This window comes from Hippoglossus hippoglossus, chromosome 5, assembly GCF_009819705.1.
Source record: "Hippoglossus hippoglossus isolate fHipHip1 chromosome 5, fHipHip1.pri, whole genome shotgun sequence".
Classification (NCBI taxonomy): Eukaryota; Metazoa; Chordata; class Actinopteri; order Pleuronectiformes; family Pleuronectidae; genus Hippoglossus; species Hippoglossus hippoglossus.
The window spans coordinates 27,155,777-27,181,842 of record NC_047155.1 but is presented as its reverse complement, the minus strand read 5'-3'; the positions used below and the strand labels follow the sequence as shown (position 1 = coordinate 27,181,842).

The window sequence follows — 26,066 nt, the reverse complement described above, 5'->3', positions numbered from 1 at the left end:
TTGGAGTCTGGCTGAGACTCCAACTGACATCTTTAAAACCCAGCCAGGGGTGGAGTCCTTGTCATGATTCCCAATTCTCACACTCCATCACTCTTCCACCGACCGCTGTCACATTCTGGTTGCTTGTAGAGACATGTGGGACTCCCCACACGTAAAAGCTGCTGATGAAAGGTGGAAATGTAGGGCCCTCAATAGTAGTTTCTGGTAAATGGCAAATGGGATCGAATACAAAAATGTTTCTTTTTCATATCAAATCAAATCAAAGCTTATTGTTATTTTACCAGACATACAACAGTAGTGCAGGCAGAATGAAATGGCGTTTCCCCGGGATCACTAAATATGATAAAAGACTAAAGGAGATCACACGTACAAAAACAAAAAAGAAAAACACACATTGTCCCTGAGTCCCATCCATTGTTAATATAATAGATAACATAAAATGTCCATCTTAATAGAGCATGTGAATTTACAATGTTATGTAAATTTAAAATGTTAAAATAGTTAAGAGGGTGATATCCCTGAAAACTATTACCAGTCCTTTCTTTTAAAGACATCCATATTTTTTCCAGTTCAGAGAAATGTCTCCTGCTGACTGTCCAAAAGATTATCACTGAAATAGAAAGGTGCTGAGATATTAGGGTTATTCCAAGACAAAAATAAAACTGACCCTGTCAACCGTGCTGAGGCTGCAGGTTCTTCAGGGTTAGTGACTGTACTAAAATCTGTATAAGGCAGGTTGACATTACTGATAAGGGATACAGTACATCCATTTAATATTAATGAGAATCATGTTTGGGAAAATGAATCATTATCATTTCATGGAAAAGCAGCAGTCGTCACCTCTCACACTCTTTAACATGAGATGATTTACTATCCCTGCCGGGTAATTTTTATTTTGCACTAAATCAGCATGACTTGCATGTTTGAACACCACCCTGCTTGTCCGCCCTGATTTGTCAAGTTTTGGGCTTAGAGGCTACACAGTGTGATGTGGAGCAGGAGGGCTCCTTTGTCTGGAAACACGGAGAGGAAGGTGGGTTCAAAGTGCGAACAGAGGTCACATCTGCAGAGGAAGTGTGACTATTGACAGTGCTAAAGATATTTTGACACAGTAAGCATTTTAGTGGCCCCTGCTTGGCTTCTGCTTTGCCCTTGCTTACAATAGATAGTTATGTTGCCGAGCCTAATCTTTAGCACACGATAAACAGCACACTGACAGTACACCCTCTACACACTAAAAGCAGTGTAGTTTTTTCTAAAGTGTGAACTAAAGTGGAGTGTTTGAGTCCACAAAACACTTTTCAGGGGTAAACAGCGTTGCAGACAGATCCAATACAAATGAGGCGAATGGCGACCACTTCTTAAAATTACAATGCTGAACAACAGGACAGAATATGCTTAACAATTGAGATCGGAAATGCACATTAGGTGTTTACTGGCTTAGTAACAATTTAAGAACAATTTGATGCAGCCATTTGTAATCCTGCATCATCAAATTTATTTGAAATATTCCATATTGACTTTTTATCATATGGTAAAAAACTCTTTGAAATATTATGAAATACACTCAGTGGAGTCCATGAAGGAAGTCAAATGACCAGATTGTAGATTGTTTTTATGTCTTGAAAGCTATTTATGGATAATGCATATGTCAGGGCTTTCTTCCAGTGCATGGAGATCCTGTACAGTAGGAGATGGCCATGGTCAAATATGAACCGGATGGCAGCTGAATGAGCTAATAACTCACATTTGGCATACCAATACCTTATAACATTTCTATGGCTGACATGCTAGCTAATAATTCCCTATTTACACATCGTTTGTGTGCATTTGAACTCTTGTTTTTGTCCACTTGATTGATAAATATTCACAATGTATCTACCTAATGTGCAACTTTCTTGTAGGGACATGTAGGTATACATATTAACTATGTTGATGAAAGAAGTGGAAATGAGCTGAACGATTAATATGATAAAAAAACATTAGCTAAAACTGACTTCTTGGATTGACTTCTGCCCCCAATGACCTTCAAAGGAAAAGTGGTATAGATGGATGATGACTAAATAGCTAAGAGGAGCTGCATGGAGGTTATATTTCTCTGTTGGTTTGTCTCTACTAGTGACAAAGACTTGCATACGCAAGTCCATTATTTGATAAATTAAAGTGTGTTTGATTTAAAGGTAGGGTTGGTAATCCTGAAAAAAGTTAGCAATGGCAGGCTATACTTTGAAAAAATGCAACAATACATCCCACCCCCCTGTCTCCGGCCCTACGAGATGTCCACTTTATGTATGTATGTCTCTCCGGCTGGTACACCAGCGAATCATTTCATTTGGTCCAAATGTGGTGTTTATTACAGTCCTGCTATCTGGATGTGAAGTTCAACAATTAAGATAAAAAGTGTGTGAAAATCGGCTTTGTGCTGTGTAACTTTGCTGTAGAGTCCAACAATTTACTTCCCTATTTCTTTAGGTTCACCCAGGAGGAGAAGGGAGCACTGGGTGTCATGTCCTGTAACGTTAGACTGGTTATGTGATTCCTTATTTTTGACTAAAAAGAAACAAAGGGAACAATTCTGTGTCAGACAAGTGACGCTCCAACGGTAGTGACGACTGAGGAGGATAATAATAGAAGAAAACACAGAGTAGAGTTTCAGTTTGAGGAGGGTGTCGTGGAAGACAAAAATAGTCCCCAATCAGCGGGGGTAATCAAGTGTGTCACACCAGGCTGCCACTCCCTTCTCCAGACAAGCAGGCACACACTCACACAGTCTGCATAACGCCACCACGCAACCTTTCTTCCATTTCAGCCTCAGAGCTCTCCTTGGCAGAGGTGAACACTCCAGCAGGAGGGCAGGGGGATATACAAGAAAGAGAAAGGCAGCCTTTATTGCAGATGCCAACGTCAACAGCGCCCAGAGCCAGCGTGTAGACAGAGGTGCTGCCTGTCCTTCAATAGCCTCAGTGTGTGTTACCCACCACAGAAAGAGTGACGGCACAGGAGCTGGCAGGGGAAGAGCCAGGCAGGGTGGTGCCTATGAGCCACACCAACCAGAACTAGCTCCACGTTCCACTGGAAATCCAACAGTGTGAGGGAGAAGAGTCAAGCTGCCATTACCTGTTTGCACAGCTCTGTAGAGTTTTAACTTTACAGCTCCAGCTCAGGTTATACTTTGTCAAGACAGGCCTGGAGTCAGCTGTGCTTTATTTCAGCTTCGGCACAACTAAGGTAGGTTTTTGCCTGTCATCCTCAGCCTCAGTAATCTTCCTGTGGCTTGTTTCTTTGGAAACATCTGGTATCTCTGGCATCCTTCATGTCAGCGGTTTGCTGCCAGTGTAATCTACATATTCTGCTCTGTGCTAAGTTCCTTTTGTTGTAATACAGGTGGAGAATTGATTCTTTGTTAGTGTAACACCTTGTTTTTTTACCATTCCTTTCCCTGTTCTGTTACATTTTGATGGGAAATGCTGGTCGGCCAAGACCATATGGTTTTGGCTCTTGTGCTTGTGGTAGGTAATAGATGGCTGCATCCTTCTTGAGTGTTCAGTCCTGTGCATCGCAGCAGACGATACAGTTGCTCCTCCTGAGCTTCCAATTCCTTCCCCTGATCTGGATAAAACGTCCTTGAAAGCATGGGGCAGCAGGCGGATCCAATGCCTGTCGTTATCACTCAGCTAGGATCTCAGATTGCATAGTTTTGCCTTTATGGTCCTGCTCAGAGTGGACAGTGGAAGGCACTGCCCATCAGTCACTTTGGCAGCAGCTCTGCCCCCTTTATGCCAATGATGAGCAATGGATGGTAGGGAATGAACATAAACAGGAAGGAGGGGAAGAAAGAGGAGGCGGGGAGCACCATGAGGGTTATAAAGCTAATACAACCTTCCTCCATTTCAAAATGTTTCCCTGTTTACCTCTGGCCTGGTTAGTCTATCATGGATCTGATTTGTGGTTGGTGATGGTGGAGTTTTGACTCGTAGCACCTACAGAGTTCACTTCAGGACACAATTACTTGTTGTGTCATCACTCGAAGTGGAATCAGGGAAGCACCTCAGTTCGTTTATGAAATATTTAAGTCGGTATGTATCTAAGTTTGATTGTACAGATGTTCTGTGGTTTCACCTGGTGAGTCTTGTAAACTGAATTCCACCTGCAGAGGGGATGAACGTGCAGCCTGTGATAGCTACAAGAAGAGGAAAAACTCGGAGCAGACAGAAACTGTTTCAGCAGACGTGTGTGGAACATTCAGGGCAGTGAAAACTTGGCGGCAGCAATTTTCTCAATTCCGCTTGGAATTCAATCCCATTTCAGCCCAAATAGTTCCATGCAGCTGGTGCCAGGAACAAACACCTTAACATACTGACCTGATGGCGGACCAAAGACAATCCACAGATGTATCGTGTCACATTTGTTTAGCTGATACTTGCCGCTCTGCAACCTTGGAACCTCATCCAAATGAAGAAGAAATCCCATTAAAACTTTTAACCACAACTTCCCTCCACCTCGGCAACTCAGCTGCTACAGGTCTGCATGTCAGGCAATCACACCAGGCCTCTTTGATATTATTCACTCAAACTCTAGCAATTTATATTTGAGTGTTCGCTCCTTTAATGTGTCTCATATGGGCCAAACCAAGTGGCACCAAATGATCCCAGTGAGCCAGCTGAGAAAACATGACATCCACTCTTCTTCCATCACTACATTGTTGTTTATATTGGTATAAGGAGTCAGATGTTGACATTTGACTTTGAGGAGCCTGGTATGTTCACTGCAGTAAAATGACTGGAAAGGACAGATTCCAAGTCAGTTATCTTCCCAATAACAATATCTAGAATTAACACATGATATTTTTTACCTAACAACATTCTGCTATGTCCATGTAAAGTACAATAATGAGCCTACATAGTTGATTACGCCTTTAAAATCTGTAACCTGATGTATGTCAGATCTGCCAAAAATAGCTGCCTGTGTCCAGTGGCTGTGACAATAGATGGGAGGGGCTGATGGTAAAGTGTTATTTTTAGTGATCTCTTCTGTTCCCCTCTATGTTTTTATGTTTTGTCTTTCCCTCCCTCACACATCGCCGGTGTCCAGCCATTTTAAGACACAGTCTGAGCACGCCCAGTCGCGCTGGTCTTCCTGGAATAGCAAAATGTTTATGAATACTGATGAGGCAGCAGCTCGTCCAGCAGGGCCTGGGGTCTACGTCACTGCGAGGCTCTCCTCTGTTTTCAGTGCAAACTAAACATGTCAGGATCTGTTGTGTCTCCTGCATGAGGGAGAGGCTCGCTCAGGCTGCACACGACAGGTGATGAGTTGTTTGAGAATGCTTGTGCTTTAGTGCTTGTTATCACTTGGTTTGCTGGAATCTGAGTTTTCTGTTGATAACATCTCAGTTATTTGAACTTCCCGTGCCAGCTGATGATGCGGTCTGGCACTTTGTATGGAGGGCATCTGAATCATGCTTCCTGTCTCAAATCATCACTTAGCATCAGGGTTCTCTCTGATTCTCAGCATTCAGACCTGACAATAACAAACACTGAAGATATGATGATAATGATGATAAAAGCTTAGGCCTGCAGCGGAATACAAATACTGGATGTAAAATCCAGAATGATGTAAAGATTACTGCCCAGCCAGTATTTTCAGAGATTTCATCTGCTTGGATTACATCAAATTTTGATGGTTTATTTTGACTGAGATCTAATTTTAGTCATTCTGGCCACCGTTCCTGTCAGTAATTATAACACCATACTCAACAAGTTAAATGCTGAGAACTGCGACATTGCTAAAAATATTTCATATGAGTCATTAACAATATGAGCAGTGAAGCGATCAGACAGATATAAGCTAAACAATGGGTATATTCAGTTATATATAAATAGAATATATCGAAAACCGATTTTAGAAAATCAAGATCAAAAATCAAAAATTTCACTTCCCAATTTTCTTAAATATTTATTTTTGCATAACCTAGGCAGTAATGTCAGTGAGATTGTGGTCACTGTGCCTCAATCTGGATACTTCCGTTAGAGCTTTTCTATGTCGTACATTGTGTACTCAAATGACAAAGTGTGTGAGATTGTCCACTTACAAGAAGTGACTATAGCTCTATCAATTTCACAGCGAATGTAGATCCAGATTTTCAGGTATTAAATTTGCTGGCATGAAAAGGTGCTAGTGAACCCTGTAGAAGTGCTGGACCTATGATTACAACTTTCATTTGTAAACATGGGTACAACTTTGATCACAGTTTAGCCTGTTCGTTGCCTTTCTAATTAGGGATTATTACTGATAGTGCATGTGCGCTCACTTTCGATGCTACCTTGTGGTTACGATAATCTGGCTAAAGTCTTGGGTTGTTTACCGTCTTATCCCCTTACTGCTCGTGTTTCTTGCCCCATGTGACTGGTTGTTGTAGTGATGTCATCATGTTCCCAGATTTCAGCGAGGACCAAAACTACAAAATAAGACCCAGGTCATAATAAAATGTAACTATCTTTTATACTCCGCCTCTGTTGGAGACTGCTTGGTATTTACTACATGCTGTAGGTTAATGGTGTTGGTTGGGCACTAGAGCTCATAGGCCGCTCAGGAACAGGATGGAGGCAGAGTTACTGTAGGAGGATTAGCAGAGATAAGCTGAATGCTGCACCATGGTCAGAGAGGCTGCCACGGCAGAACATAAACACTAGACAGATTCAATGCCATATGGTCATCAACAAGACATGCACTGTGTTTTTATCTGTCAGCTCCTGACCTGCGCAGCTTGTTGGATCCATATAATGCATATGTATGATTGCTCCTAATGGGTGCACAAGCCTATGGATGCCTCAGCTCTCTATTCTCTCTGATGGAGAGGCTCGAGGCTGAGAGGGCATGGTCACCACCTCCCTCTGAAGGCCACACGTGGGTGGATTCTGGATTACAGGGCTGAAGTCAACAGCTTTACAGCAGAGACACAATCAGCCTGCTGGGCTCCGCACTCAGTTTGGGGTGTGGATGACGGTTGGAGCTGGTCCAGAGCACGAGGGCAGACGCTGTCTCGATCTTTGTCAGAATGAACATATTCCCCAGTGTCTGTAAACGGAACATGATGCTTACTCAGGAGATAATTATAAATGTACTGGCATGTTGTTGCTCTGCCCAGCACACTTGTGAAAACACGCTACACATTCCTCAGGCCAAGTCTGTGTAGAGTAATGGAAAACAGCACTTTTGACTCTGTTACTGGCTCTAAATTGTGGTATAATTGCATGTGTGTCTGTGTACGTTCAGTTCTAGCTCAAAATTAAGATGAAGTGGATTGTAAATGAAATCAAGTCAACAACAGTCTCGTATTTCAAGCTACAGCGAAAACACTCATCTAAAACCAACCCTGGACACATTTTTGCTGCCTGGAAGACTTTCACTGACAATGATTTCCCATTTTTGTATCCGTAACTTGTTTTAATTGTACGTCCCTTGATTTCCGCCGACTACAACACATTTGTAAACATTAGGGATTGAGGTAGGTCTTGGTTACACATTAAAGCAGTTAACACATCCTGTCTCATAGACCAAGACCATGACTGCATGCCAGTCATGCCAGACATGCCATCTTTCCATAACTGTAATCAAGTGCCTAACTCTTCATCAAGCTTTAGTTACCACCTGCAGATATTGTCAGGAGAATAATTGAAATGTGTTGCCAGTGAAGATTTATGCAGATTTTTGACGTTATTTGTTTCTTTATTATCGTTATTACATTTATTTTACAAATCAGTAGTATATGTAATGTGATTTGTAGTAGACAGGGCTGCAGCATTAAGTCAATTTATTTTTGTCATTTGTCAACTTTAGCATTTGTTTTTTAGCAATAAGCCATTTAACATATTCCATAAATACTCCTCTATATAGTAGTTACTGGAATCCCTGTTTCCCATGCAGAATTTAAACAACATATTTAAAGTACATTCACATGCTCTGGACATAATGCAGAAGACAAAACTGCTCCATGTATATGGTAAATGGTCTGTATTTATATATATTTATATAGTGCCTGATGTCTACTCAAACCGCTTTACAGTACAGTTATACAGTCACACACACATTCATATGTGCAGCACTTTCTATATGAGAAGGGGTTTGGAGTTCAGTATCTTGTCCTTCGGCATGCGTAAAGGGGAAGACTGGGATCCAACTGCCAGTCTTCCTACCGCTCTAACCCCCCAACATTTAGTCAGAGGCCCAGGGTTAGAACTGCACTATAGAGAGAATGTTTAGTGTGTTCTTTAGTCATTCTTTATCAAAACAATGTGACATAATGAATAAAATGTCTCTATGCTCTGTTTGGCTGCATCATACTCCAGTTGCTCTTCTTCTGTGGACAATAACGCTGTTACTACCAGTAACCACAGGTGTCAAAAGACCCAGATAGACATGTTAATGATTATAATTATTATCAATTACAGTCAGCCACATCATGTTTAATAGATTGTTATATGATTGTAGAATATTTAAGTGGATGATGTTTGGCATTGAGGCTTCGACGTTTGACGCTCAGCTTAGCACAGCAGGAATTGGGGATAGAATGTTTCTAGTAGAGTCGAAGGTAGATTCAAGCAGGGTTTGCTATATGAACAATTTGGTGCCATTTGCAGCATATTTGTCAGAGCTCCATGTTCCCTCTGCTCGGTGAAACTCGGCGAGCTCCTTGTGTCCCTAATCAGTGCTGCTGTTGTTTTCAGCCACAGACCGTCGCATCTGGGAGGTGGATGTGCAGACACATTTGTCTCCACCTGGCCCAACTCACACAAACTGGTCAATTTACTTACCAAGCAGACCAGAAAATGCAATGTCTGCCAGTGACTCTATTTTTGTCCCTGCTGAATGAGAAACAGTCTCATGCAATATGTGGAATAGGGAGTGTGTGGGAGTGGCACGGTCTCATCCTGACTGCTGAAGAAGGTGCAGAGGGTGGTACAGGTGGTTCTAGTTGTAGACCAGATCTGTGACACGCTCCGTCGGGCCTGCTGAGGAGCTGGAACTGATGCAGGGATTAACACAAGGACGAGAGACCCTTCTGTTTCCACTTTGGAGTCGAGACAGACTGCGACCGGTGTGTGTGTGGAAGACAAGGCCTTAAAAGAAGCAAAGAACAGTGCTCAACTGAGAGTGTCACCACCACATTAACCATCTAACTTGCATTAAGGTCACACTCTGAGAATATGTAACTCAAGTAGTTATTCCTGTCATGAACACAGCCCCATCTGCCTTCTTCAGGTGTTGTCATTCTGCACACGCACCTAGAAAAGTCATTAGGGGAACTTGATGCAAATTGGTTGAAAATGAGCCGCAGTGTCAGCAGTGGTGGAATAATAAGACTTTTTATTATGGAACAACACAATAGACAGAACTGTGAACGGGATGCTGTGAGTTTATGATGAGAGTCTTTCACTGTAAACCTGTGTCAATCTGAAAAACACCAACAAACAACTTTGATATTCTTACACCAGTTATTCATTATCAGGGGTTCCTCTACCCATGGGGGGTGTCATGCACTTTGTTACGTTTATGCAGAAACACTGTCTTGTGACCTATTAGTTTTAATTCTTAATGTCTAGGCCGATGGAGAAACTATTGTTCATCAAGAAATAGTTGTAGCATCAAAATATCCTCTTTTTACCGCTTGTTTACAAATTTAATAAACCAGATATATCTTAATTAGTGAGTTTTGATCACTAATGAACTTTGAACAGAGACAACATGGCTGATTCCATGGCTCCAGCTCCATACTTAACACAGAGACATACAAACAGATCTAACACACAGCCAAAGTAGGAGTTGTTTGCATTTCCTGAAATGTTGAATATTTCTTTAAACATACACCACTGTATACTGCTACACTAGTGAAAATATTACATCAGCTTACAATGAGCGCATACTGAGAAGAAACTTCAATTTACTGGCCAGGTTGTTAACAGTGACTTTAATGGGGTGTAAGTAATGACACAATGACCATAATCTCATTGAACTTCAGTTCCTTATTGGTTATCTGTCATTGTCATTGTCATGTTGGTGCTGCATGAGGCTGCCCATTGCAAATCCAACTATATTGTTAAGGAGACGATCACAGCTCAGTGCATACATTTTAAATTTGTCACAACACTGTGATTTGTGAGTGCTCCCCTGGCTCAGTGTTTGGCTCAGATCCAGTCTCATCACACCGCCACGATAACTACCAGTCTGGCTCCTCAGTGTCACGACATGAGAAGGACAAAAATATCTCAAAGTCTGATCAGAAGCAACAGCCTCTCTGCATTCAAACAGATGCTACCTGGGTGTTAACTGCTGCAGCTTTACCTTAAGCTTCACAGTCACGATCGATGCCAAAGGAAACAACGGGGTTGACTTCAAGTTTAAATTAGTGTTCACTTTCACTTCAACTCTATCAGACCAGGACTGCGATGCAATTTTTCAAGGTTTGGGCCATGGATGCAGAAATCACGTTAGGTCCACTCTCCTTGTGCTTCATTGTTAGCACTGCACATCCACGAGTGTGTTGTTTTTATTTCATAATTGGATATAAGTAACTCCACATTCACCATATTTGTCTCAGCTGCACTTTACATGAACCTTCACCATATGGGAGGCATTTGCTCCTTTTTATTAAGCTCTGTAATGGCCTATAAGAGAGGCATTCCACACCTATTCCCTATTCCCTCTTACTTATTATATACTGTTATTAGGATCATTTCCACATTATGAAGAGTCATTGAGAATATATTTTCTTCATGCACCTAATCCGACCTTACAGTCATGGCGGATCTCAACCAAAACTAAACCTACAAGCTCTCTTATCATATTTCTCTACGCTGCTCGGTTGCTTTGGCAGATTACATCTTTGGTCCACTCGATACACGCCCGTTGTTTGGATAATGATGTCATTATGTGGAAATGGTTAGGCCCCTCTTCCCTTCACTTTTTGGGCCGAGGCTGGGGAATAGGAGCAAGGGCTGGAGGGGTGGGTGTGAATCACGCTTAACATCAGCACAGACATGGGAGGAGATGTGAGTCAAACATTCCCTATTAACTATAATGTTTGTTCTAAGGACAGCCTGGCGGGTCAACTGGGCACGCAGCTGTTGCTTGTTCTTCGCTGTCTGTGATAAGATCGTTGAAGATGTTCTCTCTCGTCTTTGATCAGCAGTTGAACAGTGCAGATTATCAGACTCTGTGTATGTCTTCCATATGAAGCTGAGAGTTGACATCAGACGGCAGTTGTACGGATGTAAAGCTCATGTTACTGCAGCCATACCTCCCCTGTCATAGCAGCTAAAATGGTATATCCAATCCAGGGCTTTCCCCAGGCTTCATCTTTGCCTGATGCTATAAATAGATCCACCAGAGCTTGCTCCCTCGCCCTCTCTTTGCTCCCTCCCATTTTTGCTTCTTACTTGTTGCCCCTTCCTGTTTAAGACCCTCTTGATCTGTGGGACACCAGTACTCCTGCTGCCATACGACCCAGTTTCCTCTGGAGGAATCCCTCCCTCTTCCTGAGAGCGCCCCTCCTCGCTGGGATGAAAGAAGGCCAGAGTTGGAGAAGGTGTCCGAGCAGTATGGTTAGTCTGTGAAAGCTACGTTTAGCCCCGGGATGGAGTAGCAGAGATCAGTGGGTCTGGTGTAGGGAGCTCAGAGGGCAACATGTGGTGTCTGCAGTGTGCCTCTGACAGGAGTCAGTCCTTACTGGAGCTGGAATCAGACGGCTGGTAAGCTCACCTCTGAGTGTGTTGCGTTCTGGTGCTGTTGTGTGGAAGTCGATAATTTTAATAGTCGCTTGACATGCACTTATGCACTGATTTGGCTCTGGATGCAGGTTGTACATTTTACTAATGTCCGCCCTTTTACTCTGGCATCGCTGCCAGACTCAAATGAGATCAATTGAGAAAGCATTTACTAATGCCCAACAAAAGTGATGTTACTCCTTATTAGATAAATTACCTTTAATGCAGTGGATTCTGTGCCAAGGTACAGAGCTGCTGATGAAATTCACAAGGAGCACACTCTGTACAAGTAAAGTGTGCTTCATTAGTGAGGCAGTGAATGCTTCATTAATGAGCCAGTAGTTGATTTTCCTGCTTCGTGCCAAGCAAGTGAATGCATCTTGACGCTGATTCGTAGAGTTACTCACTTGTGAAAAAAATGCGAGACATTCAGAGTGAATGCAGAGCAAAACAAAGGTAACCAGAAGAGGCAGGTCGTGTCTCTGTGTGTGTGACTGAGTGCGAGTCGGAGTAATTAATTCATCACCACGGAGAGTGACACACTGAGAAGACGCTCCAGTTGAGGAGCCACTCAGCAGCGCGTGGAGGGGGGGGGGGGGGGGGGGGTATCTCCAGGGGAGGTGTTGACACCAGAGCTGTCCTCACATCACCTGCCCCCCACCCCCCCACCGCTGGATCCATCGCATCACCCTCCACCGCAAACGCATCATTAAAATTCAATCAGCCAGCAATTTATGCACTGTCATGGGACACTGCAGTACTTTGTGGGCTTTTGAATTGAATAGGTGGCTGTAATCTAACAAGAGGGGAGGTGAGAGTGCACACCCTTTTATGTGGGTGTAATTGTTATAAAAATGTGCTGATTACAGCGTTCAGGCCCAGAGTTTTAAAATCACATTTGGCACCTTTGTTTGAAGGCAGCTTCAAAAGAACAGCCAAAGCCAATTTGCTAGTCAAGCGGAGTATTCAGCTTGTGAAAACAAGTGTGTAATGTCGTCTGTGGCACTTCAGGGGCTTTGTCAAGTCTGAGGATATTAACCAGGGTTGCGGAGTTTGAAGTGGTTGTTTACCACACAAGTTCGAGCAACAAAACACTGTCGGGTCGCAAGTACAGAAGTGAGCCAGAGATTTGCAGGTTGAGCCATACTCCTAATTTTGACCCTTCTCTTTTTAATCTGTGTCCAGCAGTCTGTAACCCAGTGCTTACACACTTCACTATCTTCACTATTGGCCAGTAATCCTACTGCCATTTGGACTGTAGATAAAAAAAAAAAAGACTCACCCTTGTTTCTCCAATTAGCTGAAATTGTGGCACACTGTGACACACTGATTGTGAAGGCAACCCGAAAGCCGGATTTATGCTTGACATGAGGCATAATGGGAGTCCCATCATAGATACTCGCAGCGTGGGTTTTATTTAAAAGTTCAACGTGCAATTTCACCCATCAGTGGCCCCACAGAAGCGCTATATGGATGAATCCTAAGTGATCCTGTCCTGCCGTGTCCTGTTCTAATTATTTTCTCCACAGTAACTTTCACTTTACATTGTGATGGGCTACATATACTCACAGTTTAGCATTACATGTAGATCCATGTAAATTCATTTTCACCATGTCGTATATATGTACGGTTTGCATGTTTGTGGTCATTCATTCACCCTGATACAGAGAGACAATGCCTTTGTTAAATACTGAATTTGGCAGACACCTCAGTCTTTTATTTAGATTGCTTCATGTTTTCTTTAACTCCACAGACATCTGAAACTGAGCAGACCTTTCTAGGAAGCCCAAATATACCAAACTTAAGAGTATGCTGAATAGAGATGTTTAATAAATTCTAATGAATTCATTAAGTGTGTTTGCAAAATGTTTGCAAAAACAAAAACAAATGTGTTTGTTTTTGTCTCATCAAAGAATATCTTTGCTTATTTAATTCTTCTCATCACATATTCAGACAGATATAATTTCAAATACTTGCCCCTCAAATATAGATTTGTATTTGTCACTGTGGAAGAATATGATTGAATTCCAGTGACTTGTCACCACCACCAACTGATTACATTTTTATTCATATAAACATCTTCCTCGAATTCTACAAGTGGCTTTTCTCAATGAGCGGTGAAATAACTGTTGCCATTATTTTTCTAAAATCACATTATTGACTTGAAACCCTGCAAAAAGTCAATTTTCACTGGAATCAAGTGGGAACTTAAATTTGTAACTGAGAGGAGGAGATGGACACTGATGGAAAACAGATCTCTAAACAACCTTTGTGTCACTAATATTTGCAGTTGTGTTTGATAGAAATCAGTCATTCAAGTGAATGGGAAAGTGGTCTCAGACCTTTGGACCAACCTAGAGAGTATTCTGTCAGTATTCCTACTGAGCAGTTTGGGTTATTTTTGCAGACTGTCCCCTCCTATGACCCAATAGGTCAGCTGTGCAGCAGCTGTTTATGACCCATAGTTATGTTTTATGGCAAGGTGACCTCTAGCATCAGTAGGAATTATGAGAGGAGCAAAGGAGGAAGTGAGATGACGTAGTAAGAATGACAATGAATCGACAAAACACCGGACTATAACACAGAAGAGTAACCATGAAAAAGTAACCATGTTTTTTATTATTGTAACCATGACTACCTTTATCCTTTAATCTTAGGAAAGGACATATTTTAATCTAAAACCCAATTGTTTCCTTCTTTTCCATGTTTTTTGTAGCTGAACATAACCAAACCTTGACTGTTCATATAGGTGTAACTGCATGTTTATCAATGTAACCATGGCAACAAAGGCCTGGGTGCTGTCGGTACACCCTGCTTGTTTATTATTCTAACCATGATGACCCAGATCCGGTGCGCCTGGCACATAAGCCGGCAACCATTGTGGTGCTAATTCAGAGGATGCTGCGTTGGACAAACAACTTATGCAGTAGGATGACATCTCATGACGTTTTAAGTTGGTGGAACATCATGTTCAGTAACTCTAATGCAACATAACAGCAAAGGGAAGACATAAACATGTCAAGTGCTATCATAGCATGCACTCTCATAGAGGCGTCTGCCTACTCTTGCTTGGAGCCGAGCGCTAAGCCTCTCCTCCATCTAAACAAATGGATATTTCCAATCAGACATCCTCTGCCGGAGCAGTCTAATTAAAGGACTCTCTGTCTGATTAGATTTGTTCCCTTTTAGAATGAAAAATATGTTGAGGATACATAGGGAGGGCAATGGTGATGCAGACAGAGTTTTTATAAATGAGCATGGAGTCTCCTGTCCAGACGGAGATGGAATCTCATTTAACCAATGAGAGATGTTATCCCTTGACACCTTTTCACAAGTGCTACACGTGACGTTTACAGAAATGATTTGCCTCCTGTATGGTTAATGTTTCATTGGTTTAGGCACAGAGATTACTTTGTTAAGGTGAGAGGAAGATAGTGGTCATGGTCAGCATCTTGGGGAATAAGCTTGGTCCCTCTTTTTATTTTTTTTAATTTTTTTTACCAGAAGGTCAATATCAATCTTTTGAGTTCTGAGCTGGAGTCAGGCCGTGATTACTTGAGCTGTTGTTTGCCCAGAAAGTTCCAGCACATTAATATTTGATTTTGTGTGCATATTAAACGCATGAGATATCACATTTATGTTGTTGTTGACCTTAGAAGGTCAAACTATCCAGTAAATTAAAGTGTGTGAACACATTTACTTTAAAAGATTTACCACGCATGAAACCCTCTAGATTAGTGAAAAATTACCAAAACTGGACACTGTCCTCCCTGAACACTTTTTTTTAACTAGGTGACCTGTCGCAGTTGTAGTAACTATGACAGTAGTAGAAGTTAGGTGAGGCTTGTCTTCGTGTATATGAAGTGACACAATTTCAGAAGCTGTTTGTATCTCACAACTCCTAACGTGGTGATAACATTCGAAGCACTTTGTAACGCTCTCCAGATTCCTCTCATACCAATAAAAATGTAAAATGTAGCTTTGCCACAATATTCTCTGTTGCTCACTGAAATCCAGCGTTCACAAACTGTGTAGTCTGTGTGTGCAGGGAAATGTGAGGCATCGTTTACTGACACTCATTATGTGTTTACTGCCCTGGACATCAAATCTCTTTCCTATTAGAGGTTTTACTTTAGCCTTTATTATCCAACCTTGACACATTGTCCCACTGAGGTTTCGGTATTTGACAAGGTTATGTGATGATAGATGCCTCTCGATGGATGTCCTCGCTCGGAGCCTTTTCACGTCATCCATCAGCTTATGACAAACAAAATGAAATGTTATTGATTTAGCTTTTTCTTAAAGCAGAAAGCTGACATTTCCACCATAGATTTGAACTGGATGGATGAAGTTCAGGAAATCAGCTGTCTGGGTCTGTGACTGCATGAAAGTGTCTCTCAGACTGATCGACTCTGCTGCTGATTCAAGTCAGATGTTAGGCAGGCAGCAGTAGACCTGGACCCTGTGATGGGAATTCATTGTCTTCCTGACGGTGGCATAGTAAACTGCTGCTGTGTGGAACTAATCGATGAACAACGTACAGTTTGCCTTCCTGACACTCACCATACAAACTATAGAGCTGCAGTGTTTGAGGTTCAATGTTTTGGATTTGCTACATTATTTTCATTCTCACAAATATTCACCTCTCGTACACAGGGACATTTGTTATACCTCTGTATATTTTGTTATATTTGGGCATTTGTGAATTTCACACCCAAGGGCAAACTTATTTTTAGGCGAATAACAATATACAGCCCTGACCTTGATAACAGACTTCTGGGCAATGGTGCAAATCAAGGACCAGCACTGCTTTACTGCAATATTAGATAAGACATTGCGTTGGTCTTTAAAGTATTTAAAGGTGCACATCAGTGATTTTATGCAGTAGTACTACTCAGTCTGTAAAAACACTGTGGCTCAGGGGTGAAGTTATCAAGGTTATTTTGACCCAGGTAATTTAGCTGTTTCAGCTCAGGCTTGTTATGTTTTTAACCAATCTCAATTATGTAGGGAGCTTGTTCCACTGGTGGGGAGCAGAGACATTAAAAGCCGCTCCACCTTGCTTGGTTTAAACTGTGGAAGCACTGAGTAAACCTGTCCCAGATGACCAAGATCTGGATGTTTTGAAGCGTACAAGTAACTCAAAGATGTATTTAGGCTCAAAACGATCTAGTGCTCTCCGTGTTTTCTATTAGCTCAGAAAACCGGCATTACAAACTTTTAGCATCGGCTGTTTCAGGTTTGAGCACTCTAATGCGATATGAAGTCACTGGAGTAAAATCAACAATATAGAAAACTAACTTTCATAACTGATTCTACCTCATCTGCAGAGCTGCATGTGTCACATCCCTGCTTTAGGTGTGTGGAGTTACATGTGCAGAATGAATCTGAGCACACAAACATGACAATCCCTAAAATGTCATCGCTTTGACTGGGTGTTCAAAATATTTATTGTGAGTGGACAATATGTATTCATTTTGGAATAGGATGTATTCAGATGCCTTCCCTTGTTCTCATGTCAGCAATTCCTCTCTGCTGAGCTGGCTTCTGCATTTCATTGACATCTCTGTATAATGTTCAATTGAATCTTCTTGTTGTGGTCAGATTCTGCCTCTGTAGAAAAGAAGAGAAAGGCTGGAACAAATGGAGGCTTGTGTCTGTGGAGAGGGACAGCTTGTTTTTTCACACATTAAAAAAAAGCAGTCAGATCAGGTTCTTTTCTTCCAGTAAAAAATGACTCAAAGTAATGGTTTACTGGCGTGTGCCCGGGTATCGCAGCGCAGTGTGTTCACTTTAGCCGTCTCAGCTGATCGCCACAGTCCGAGAGGTGTGGAGGAAGTGAGTAGATCTGCAGCTGACATGTAGCTGCTGCTGTCTGGCGAGGTCCTTGCTCAACACCGTCAGGGTTTATCCAATTATCTGTTCAGGTTGCTGCTCCGGTGACTACACAATGATCCTTGTTGATCTTTTAACATTCGAGGTGCTGCTTCACACGCTTCAATCACTCTTGACATTGTGTTGCTTTGTTTTTAATGAAAGAGCAAGCTGCTGATTGTGCTGCAGTGATATCAGTGTCTGTCGAGCTTTATGTGGCTATTTGAGCTATTTGGTATTCATTATTAATTCATAGTCATTTAATCTTTTCTAATCATGACACAGTGCTTCAGTCCTGTAGCTGCTGAGGCTGATTTGAGGTATTTTCCTCCTTGTGCTCAGAGTGCTGCTATAAATTCTCTCACTCATATTTATACCTGCCTGCAGTATCAAAGTTCACTTTCACTATCTGTCACGTGCTTCTTGCTGAAACACAAAGCAATTGACTCATTGGACCAACCCAGTGTTTCTCTGTGTCCCACAGTGTGGAAGGTGATGCTCCAGGCAGCGAGGTGGGCGCCTCTGTGGACCCCAGCAGCGGCTACAGTTGCGTCCCAGTGACCCACAGCGGCGGGCTCGGCCACGACCACCTGGACAGCCAGTTCTACGGGCACATCCTGCTGCCCGGCCACCCGCGGCCCCGTCGACCCAAGCTCCAGCACTCCCAGTCCATCCTCCGCAAGCAGGCAGAGGAGGAGGCAATCAAGCGCTCCCGCTCGCTGTCAGAGAGCTATGAGCTCTCATCGGACCTACAGGACAAGCAGGTGAGAGGGGGGTGGGACTCACAAAGACAGGGACAACTTCCATCTCTAAACAACCTAAACAGGGCGGATAGTTTTGAAACTATATAATCACATTGATTTATTTAAAGATAAAGGAAATGTATAACCCTAATGAAATATCATCTGATTCTACAGGACATTACTGAGCATTTTAGCCGCTTTTAGCTTATTGTTTTGGTTGTCTCAGCAGAAACGTGTTTGGTTCAGTGGTAGAATTTTACTGATTTATAATACACAACTCCACTTGTGACTTATCTTGCTCTGTGTCTGCTGATGTGTAATTATCTGACTGTTTGCTAACATGTTGGTCTTAACAGCTACTGCTTAGGGGCCAAAATAATCTATTTTTGCTGCTCTAATTTTAATTAAATTGTATACATTGATAACACACTATATTACTACAAATCAGTAGCCGTATGAAGCTATCAGGCAATGAGCACTAAAAATGGTTTAATCCTCTGTTCTCTTTATCAATTATCAATCAATGAAGCATCTGCAGTTTGGCTTTAGTTCTGTATTGATTGCGGTTCACTAACTAGTTCAATGTAATGTAAAGCAGCAAAAAGTCAACAAAACAAAACATTCACAAAATTCAACAATAAATGCAAGAGGCGGAACCTAATCCAGAACAACACAAACACACTCTGTTTGTTCAACATCTGACCAAAAGTGTCATGTGCATATTTATATATATATACAAGGAAAGGAAGACCAATGAGCAGTATTTAGTGTCTATCAGTAAGCATGTCCTCACAAATATAGCAAACAACAAGCAAACAACGATGTAGTGAAGTGGAAATGATCTATAGATGAATAAAGGATGATGGATCTGTGTTAAAACTATAAAAGCAAACATCAGTGGGAGAACAATAGGTCCCTGTGAACAACAGGCAATAAGACAAAGGAAAAATCAGTGAGAATTCTGTTCAGTCTTTCAAACCATATTTTATTAGACTCTGTACTTGTAACGTTGTCTTCGAAGAAATGACATGGTCCTTTATTGCACAGACTTCTTTCTTCTACTTTGAAATGGTTATAATTGCATCAACTGCTTGTGTTGAATGTGCCTACCTGCTACTTGGCCAGATATCAACAAAAGTGGGTGAGGTTGCCAGAACAAAAAACAATCTTTATTACTGTTTTACTTCTGACCTGTAAAGCTAAACCACAACAACTGTCTTTAAAGTATATTACTTTTTCTTGCCCATTTATATATTTGTGTCATTTATTCTACAAAGTAGAGGTCTACCCAGGCCTGACATTTTGGACCGGATCCAGAATTGGGATAATAAGACTTGATCTACGATGTGGTCCGTCCAAACAGACCCTAATGCAGAAGGATGCTCCACCAGTTATAATAAAGGAGTAATTCATGTCTCCCTTTCGTGTAGTTTTCTTCTATCAGGATCATGATGCACCACTTATTCAGAACTGTTAGTGGGTCCACTTTGATCCATGTGGGTTTTTACACATACTGACACTCTGAAACCTGCAGTGATACAATAGGACCCTTTAAAGCAAGTGGACACATGATAATCTCTTGTGCAGGTCGATGGCAATGCAGTAAATGGTCAAATGTGATAAAATACTTAGAAATCACACTGGTCCTCTTGTTAAGCAGTGCTAGTTGCAGCCTCTTGTAGTGAGACTCACTGGCATGGTCCATGTTCCTTGTGGAAAGTTAAGGTCCATTGGCCACATTGGCCCTCACATGAAGAAGGGAAATTAGAATCCTTTTACACCACCAGTCCATTGGTGGAAAACTGGGTCAATGTTTTACAGTTACAGGCTTGAAAAAAGGAGCTAATGTAATACAGCTCTAGACACTGTCCTAATTACAGGCATATCACTATTTCTCAGGCATTTCAGTTCAGTGTACACACCTGAATGATTTCTAAGTGTGATCCTTTTTTTAAAAGACATTATAACCCTATAAAACCAACCATTATTCCTTTTATATGTCAGTTCATTAGCACTGCAGTGCCCACATATAATCTGTCCAATAATTCTTGTTTTTGGTGTTTAGGAGAAGTTCTTTATCATTATTTAGACCATTACCATATTATTAATCAAACTGGGTTGTCAAGTTAAAACTTTATCAATTGTTTCTGGACTGAGTTTATTTTAATTTCATACTCATACACACAAAGTCATATATTCTATAGACTTGGAAAAAAAACTGTCTAAACTGTAGCTTCCTCCTTTACAAAAGAGAACTGCTCAACCTTTGTAGGTTAGAGTTATAATCAATAATCAATGTTTTTTTATGCTTCTTAGACTGTCCCCAGTTGTTTTTCAAACTGTCCCTTCTCTTCCTGCAGGTGGAGATGCTAGAGCGTAAATATGGTGGGCGTTTCATAACTCGGCATGCAGCCCGTACCATCCAGACAGCCTTCCGCCAGTATCAGATGAACAAAAACTTTGAGCGTCTTCGAAGCTCTATGTCTGAGAACCGTATGTCCAGACGGATCGTCCTATCCAATATGAGAATGCAGTTTTCCTTTGAAGGACCTGAAAAAGTCCACAGCTCCTACTTTGAGGGAAAGCAGGTCTCACTCACAGATGACGGCACCAAAATCGGTGCACTGGTGCAGTCAGAACACGGTGGAGAGATGGGGGTGCAGGCCAAGACCCCCACGACACAGAGTGACTTTACAGATGCTATCACAGAACTAGAAGATGCCTTCTCCAGACAGGTCAAATCTCTAGCTGAGTCCATAGATGATGCTCTAAACTGTCGCAGTCTGCATGGTGAGGACAGCCACTCTGAGCCAGGGAGAGGTCACCAGGATATGAACAGGGAAGTCAGCTGCCAGGTGAAACCCTCCCACAGCGCCTCAGATCACCGCAAGTTGGATGAGATGACAGCTTCCTACAGTGATGTAACCCTTTACATTGATGAAGAGGAGCTGTCACCACCCCTGCCTCTATCTCAGTCTGTAGACCGACCCTCCAGCACAGAATCAGACTTGCGTCACCGCTCTCTCAACTCCTCCCAGGATTACTGGTCTCTAGCTCATAAAGATGAGAAAGGGGACACTGACACCAGTTGCCGCAGTACACCTTCCTTGGAATGCCAAGAGCAGCGTTTGCGGGTAGACCACCTACCCCTACTGACCATTGAGCCTCCCAGCGACAGCTCGGTGGAACTGAGCGATCGCTCTGACCGCAGCTCCTTGAAGAGACAGAATGCCTACGACCGAAGCATCAGCAACCAGCAGAGCCCCAAAAACATCAGCCACGGTTTGCCGCCCCGTGGGCCTTCCAGAGAGGAAGACGCTTCCCGCCATCGACCGCGACAACTGGAGGCTCACCTGGCCATCAACGGAACTGCAAACCGTCAAAGCAAATCAGAGTCGGATTTCTCTGACGGGGACAACGATAGCATCAACAGCACGTCCAACTCCAACGACACCATCAACTGTAGCTCTGAGTCCTCATCCAGAGACAGCTTGAGGGAACAGACTCTCAGCAAGCAGACATACCACAAAGAGACTCGCAACAGCTGGGACTCACCTGCTTTTAGCAATGACATCATCCGTAAAAGGCACTACCGCATTGGCCTAAACCTCTTCAACAAGTAAGTACAGTCCACTACACAAGATCCATTAACATCTGTCCACACACAGCCAGTCATAATCATTGCTTGGACCTTTTAGCCCCTAAATTGTACAATCACACATTACATACCCAATGAGGGATGGAAGAAGTTATGTAAATTAGATCCGGTCCATTACCTGTGGTTTGGAGAATATTCTTGAAGACCTCAACATGAAATTCTTCTGTACGATAAATATGCCTCGACATTGATTGAAACACAGTTATTGGCCTGTTCTACTTAAGGTGCAAATGAGCCCGGGACTCATTCTGCCCCACTTCATCTCCATCTGAGCCTGTGTCATTATGTTTAATCATAGATGATTGTGGATTTGGTTTCTTTCAGAGCCGCCCATTAAGTTCCTTTTAATCATTTGTGATCAGCACCAGAGAGAAATGTTGTTCCCTCCATCCTACTCCCCGTCCTTATTCCATCCCCCCACCTCCCTCCCTGCTTGCCTAAATCCTGACCCTCATCTGACACATTTGGCCGTGTACAGAAGTGCAGTGGGCTTATCCCAGATTTGGACTGTGTCATCACTATTTCTTTTTTGTCTCTCCCTGGTCCTCTCTTTCTGTCTCTCCAAACTTTTCTGTTTCTCCAGGAAACCAGAAAAAGGCACCCAGTATCTGATAGAGCGGAACTTTGTCCCAGACACTCCAGTGGGTGTGGCCCACTTCCTGCTTCAGAGGAAGGGCCTGAGTAGGCAGATGATTGGCGAGTTCCTGGGTAATAGACAGAAGCAGTTCAACCGAGACGTCCTAGAGTGAGTTTGCAGCCCTTCATATGTTTGTATTATGTGTATTTATGTGCTGATGAATCACCCTGAAAACATGAAGATTCACTAAAAAGCCTTTTGATGTAACTTGCCACATATGCCTCTGTACACACTTTTGTATCTGCCTCCCGGGAACATAACTATAAATCATCATTTAGTTGCAAATTGGGTTGCCAGTTTGCAATCTACTATCATTCAAAAACACTTTGGAGTTTCTGAGTAGTACATAATGACTCAAGTTACATCCAGGAAATAAACAGAAATAGAACCCACTCAGGAAATCACTGCGATGCTCAGTTAAACATACGGATTCCATTTATATTCCCCACTCCTTTTAAAAAGGAAGGGAAGTCATAAAACTCTTGTATTTTCCAGCAGTGATTCATGGTATCATTCAAATAGCGCCTCTCTTTCATGCTTTAGACTGGACAGACTTATCTGAATCACACTTACAGCAGACCGGCTTTATCAGAGCTCATTGAGATTCAGTGGAGGATAAGGCCACAAAAGGTCCATCAGTGTCAGTTTGACAGGCATATCTAAAGGGCGCCTTGAGAAAACGTCTATAAATCCTGACATGCAAGGTATCAAGGTATCAGGGCTGTGGAGAGCGAAGGCACAATCCTCTCTTCAGCAAAGAGGACTGCTCAGCTCCTTTATTTAACCAAGTCAATCATAGTCATGAATATCACAGCAAAAACCCAAGTACAATTTCTGCTTTAACAAATCAATATTTGTATATGAACAATGGATCAAATTATGTGAAAGGGAATCACTTGATGTGATGAACCCAGATACTTATCACCCAAATCTGCAGTTCTCCTCAGCTCTGTGGAGCATTATATTATCTTTCATTTAAAGCCTGTTAATTGTTTGGTTCAGCCTCTCCACTCTCCTCCAGCAGCAGGCAGAGGGTTGCAGGAAAACATGTCTCATTAATTCAATGTGCATTGTGCACAACCTGCCCAGTACCAAACAGCAGAGAGCTGAAGTTAGTGACTGGTCGATGGAAATAATGGATCATTAGGCAACTACAGAGCAAGACATAAATCTCAGGAGTCAATAGACACTAGAACAGAGCTAAGAGAAAAGTGAGTACCATATCATACTGTATATGTGTATTACCAATAAACTCCAAATGAATGCTCATATTGCACACTGTCTACTGGATGAGTAAATAAGGAACTGTTTGTCAACTTATCAGCTGTGAAACAACTTTATAAGCCGATAATAAATTAAATGTGTTTGAATACTTTATGCAATGCTTTCTTTAAGTGGCTAAAATGTTGTACTCAGTGAAATGCAAAAGCAAGAGCACACCAGGTTGTAAACTAAACTAACTGAGTGAGGTGTGATCAGGATGCACACTTGACCTTCCTCTGACTGTGTGGAAACCTGATGTTTTCACAGTAGATCAACAAAGACACTTGAATGTGAGTCTTCCAGGGAAAACATTAGACTTGGGTAGGTCGATCATGGAGTTTAGGGGGGGGGGGCTCTGAAGCTGAGCAGAACTGACACACACTGGACAGGGGAGTAAATGATATATTTCTAACAGAAGAAAACAATAATGTTTGGGTGCTTATATGAATGAAACTTACAATATGTATAAGAAACAGCATGTTTGTATTTTACCAAAATTTAAAAGTTTCATCTTTTCACAAAACAAACAAAAGAGGTTTAAAATTCATAATGTGCGTATCCCTACACACAGTATTGTACATTCTCCTGTTCAAACTGATCTTCTTACCGCTCCTGACTGTGTTTTTCACCAGTTGTGTGGTGGATGAAATGGACTTCTCAGCTATGGAGCTGGACGAAGCGCTCAGGAAATTCCAGGCTCACATCAGAGTCCAGGGAGAAGCGCAGAAGGTCGAGCGGCTGATCGAGGCCTACAGGTGAGAACTCACAACAGCGGATGTGGCTCCATCTCCCAAACAAATTGATGGAATCTTTCCATATGGAGGCAAGCAAGGAGGAATAAAGAGATGTTTTCCCCAGTAGGGTCTTAAATCAACAAAAAGCAACGGATTATGTGACAGGATGATCATGATGGGGTTTATTGCCACGTCAAGTGTTTATGTCAACACAGCGTGTATGATTAATGGATAGCACAAGCTTGCTTTGCACTGTTACCAAAAACACCGCCATCCTCGAAAACAGAGGCGACCTCAGAAAGTCAACTCTCAGACAGAAATCAGTCGAGTGGGGCCAAGCCATTTCAAATCCAAAAGAAAAACAGCTCAAAAAGTTGAGGAAACCCTCCCCCCCCCCAGTGCTGCTGATGGATGTTGTTTGTTCCTCATTTATTTTCTCCAAACCTCTGGTGGCACTGCGATCTCGTACCCACGGAGAATTAGCCTCGATCAGGAACAAGCAAGGACATTTTTGCCTCAGTAAGTTTCTTTAGGGAGATAACAATAACTGATCATCTGGCACTTGCCTGCAGCACCGTACAGATACGATTATGAGCTCACTTTATGTTGACTCAGAAAGTTATTACATGGCCAACCTACCTGTACCTGATGGCCTCAGGCTGTATCGACTGTCTGCACTCACTGGTGCTGGCTCGTTGTTCTTTTGACTTAAGCATTAATGAAGCATTATTTGATCGTAAATAGCTGGAGCTCAGACAGCGGAGAGATCGATATCAATATGAACAGTGATACACCTGCCCACAAGTGGAACTAATCACTAAACAGGAAGCTTACTGATTTATTATGTCTTGAAGGGAAGTCTGACACCTTCTTCTTCATTTAATAGTTTTTTCTCATGTTCAGTCAGATCTAACACAGTATAATTTCACAGCAGGCCTTGATTTTGTGAGATATCAGTTCCACTGACATCTGAATGTTTATAATTCTTATATACATTTGATAAAGTGTCTATCCAGTCCTCAATCGAGGAAGCTTGGGGCTTCAGCCACTAATGAGCTTTAGCTTTTACTCCAATTTTAGCTTCTCTTCATTGGCCAGTTAAGATTTTAATGCTGACTTTTAGCCCGTTCTGGATTTGCACCTCAGTACATTTCAGAACTCTTAACACCACATGTGCCCGGTCCTAACCTGAGTTCCTCAGCGAAGGCCCAACTTGCTATTCCACACTCCTCAGAGGAGACTGGTCCTTTCCTGTCAGAGCTCCCACTCTGTGGAACAAGCTCCCTGAGGAGATCCATCTGACAAACTGTATGAGAATGTATAGGTCCTCTTTCTCCTACCCGCCATTCTCTTACCGATTATTTTTTATCATTTTACAGTGTTTCATTTCATCTT

At 42.2% G+C, this 26,066-nt stretch overlaps 1 protein-coding gene across 9 annotated transcripts in view; it reads left to right on the top strand.

Annotated features, from left to right (window-relative positions):
* Positions 1-26,066, top strand: part of iqsec1b (IQ motif and Sec7 domain ArfGEF 1b) — a 199,272-nt gene that overhangs the window by 162,842 nt on the left and 10,364 nt on the right. For 8 of the 9 annotated variants that reach the window (XM_034585126.1, XM_034585125.1, XM_034585124.1 and 5 more), the window contains 4 exons: positions 18,121-18,400; positions 20,740-21,998; positions 22,621-22,782; positions 24,570-24,692. In XM_034585126.1, the coding sequence (XP_034441017.1) occupies positions 18,121-18,400; positions 20,740-21,998; positions 22,621-22,782; positions 24,570-24,692 (1,824 nt within the window). Of the gene's footprint in view, positions 1-11,484; positions 11,748-18,120; positions 18,401-20,739; positions 21,999-22,620; positions 22,783-24,569; positions 24,693-26,066 lie in introns of those variants that run through there. The other variant, XM_034585129.1, reaches the window with a different exon arrangement.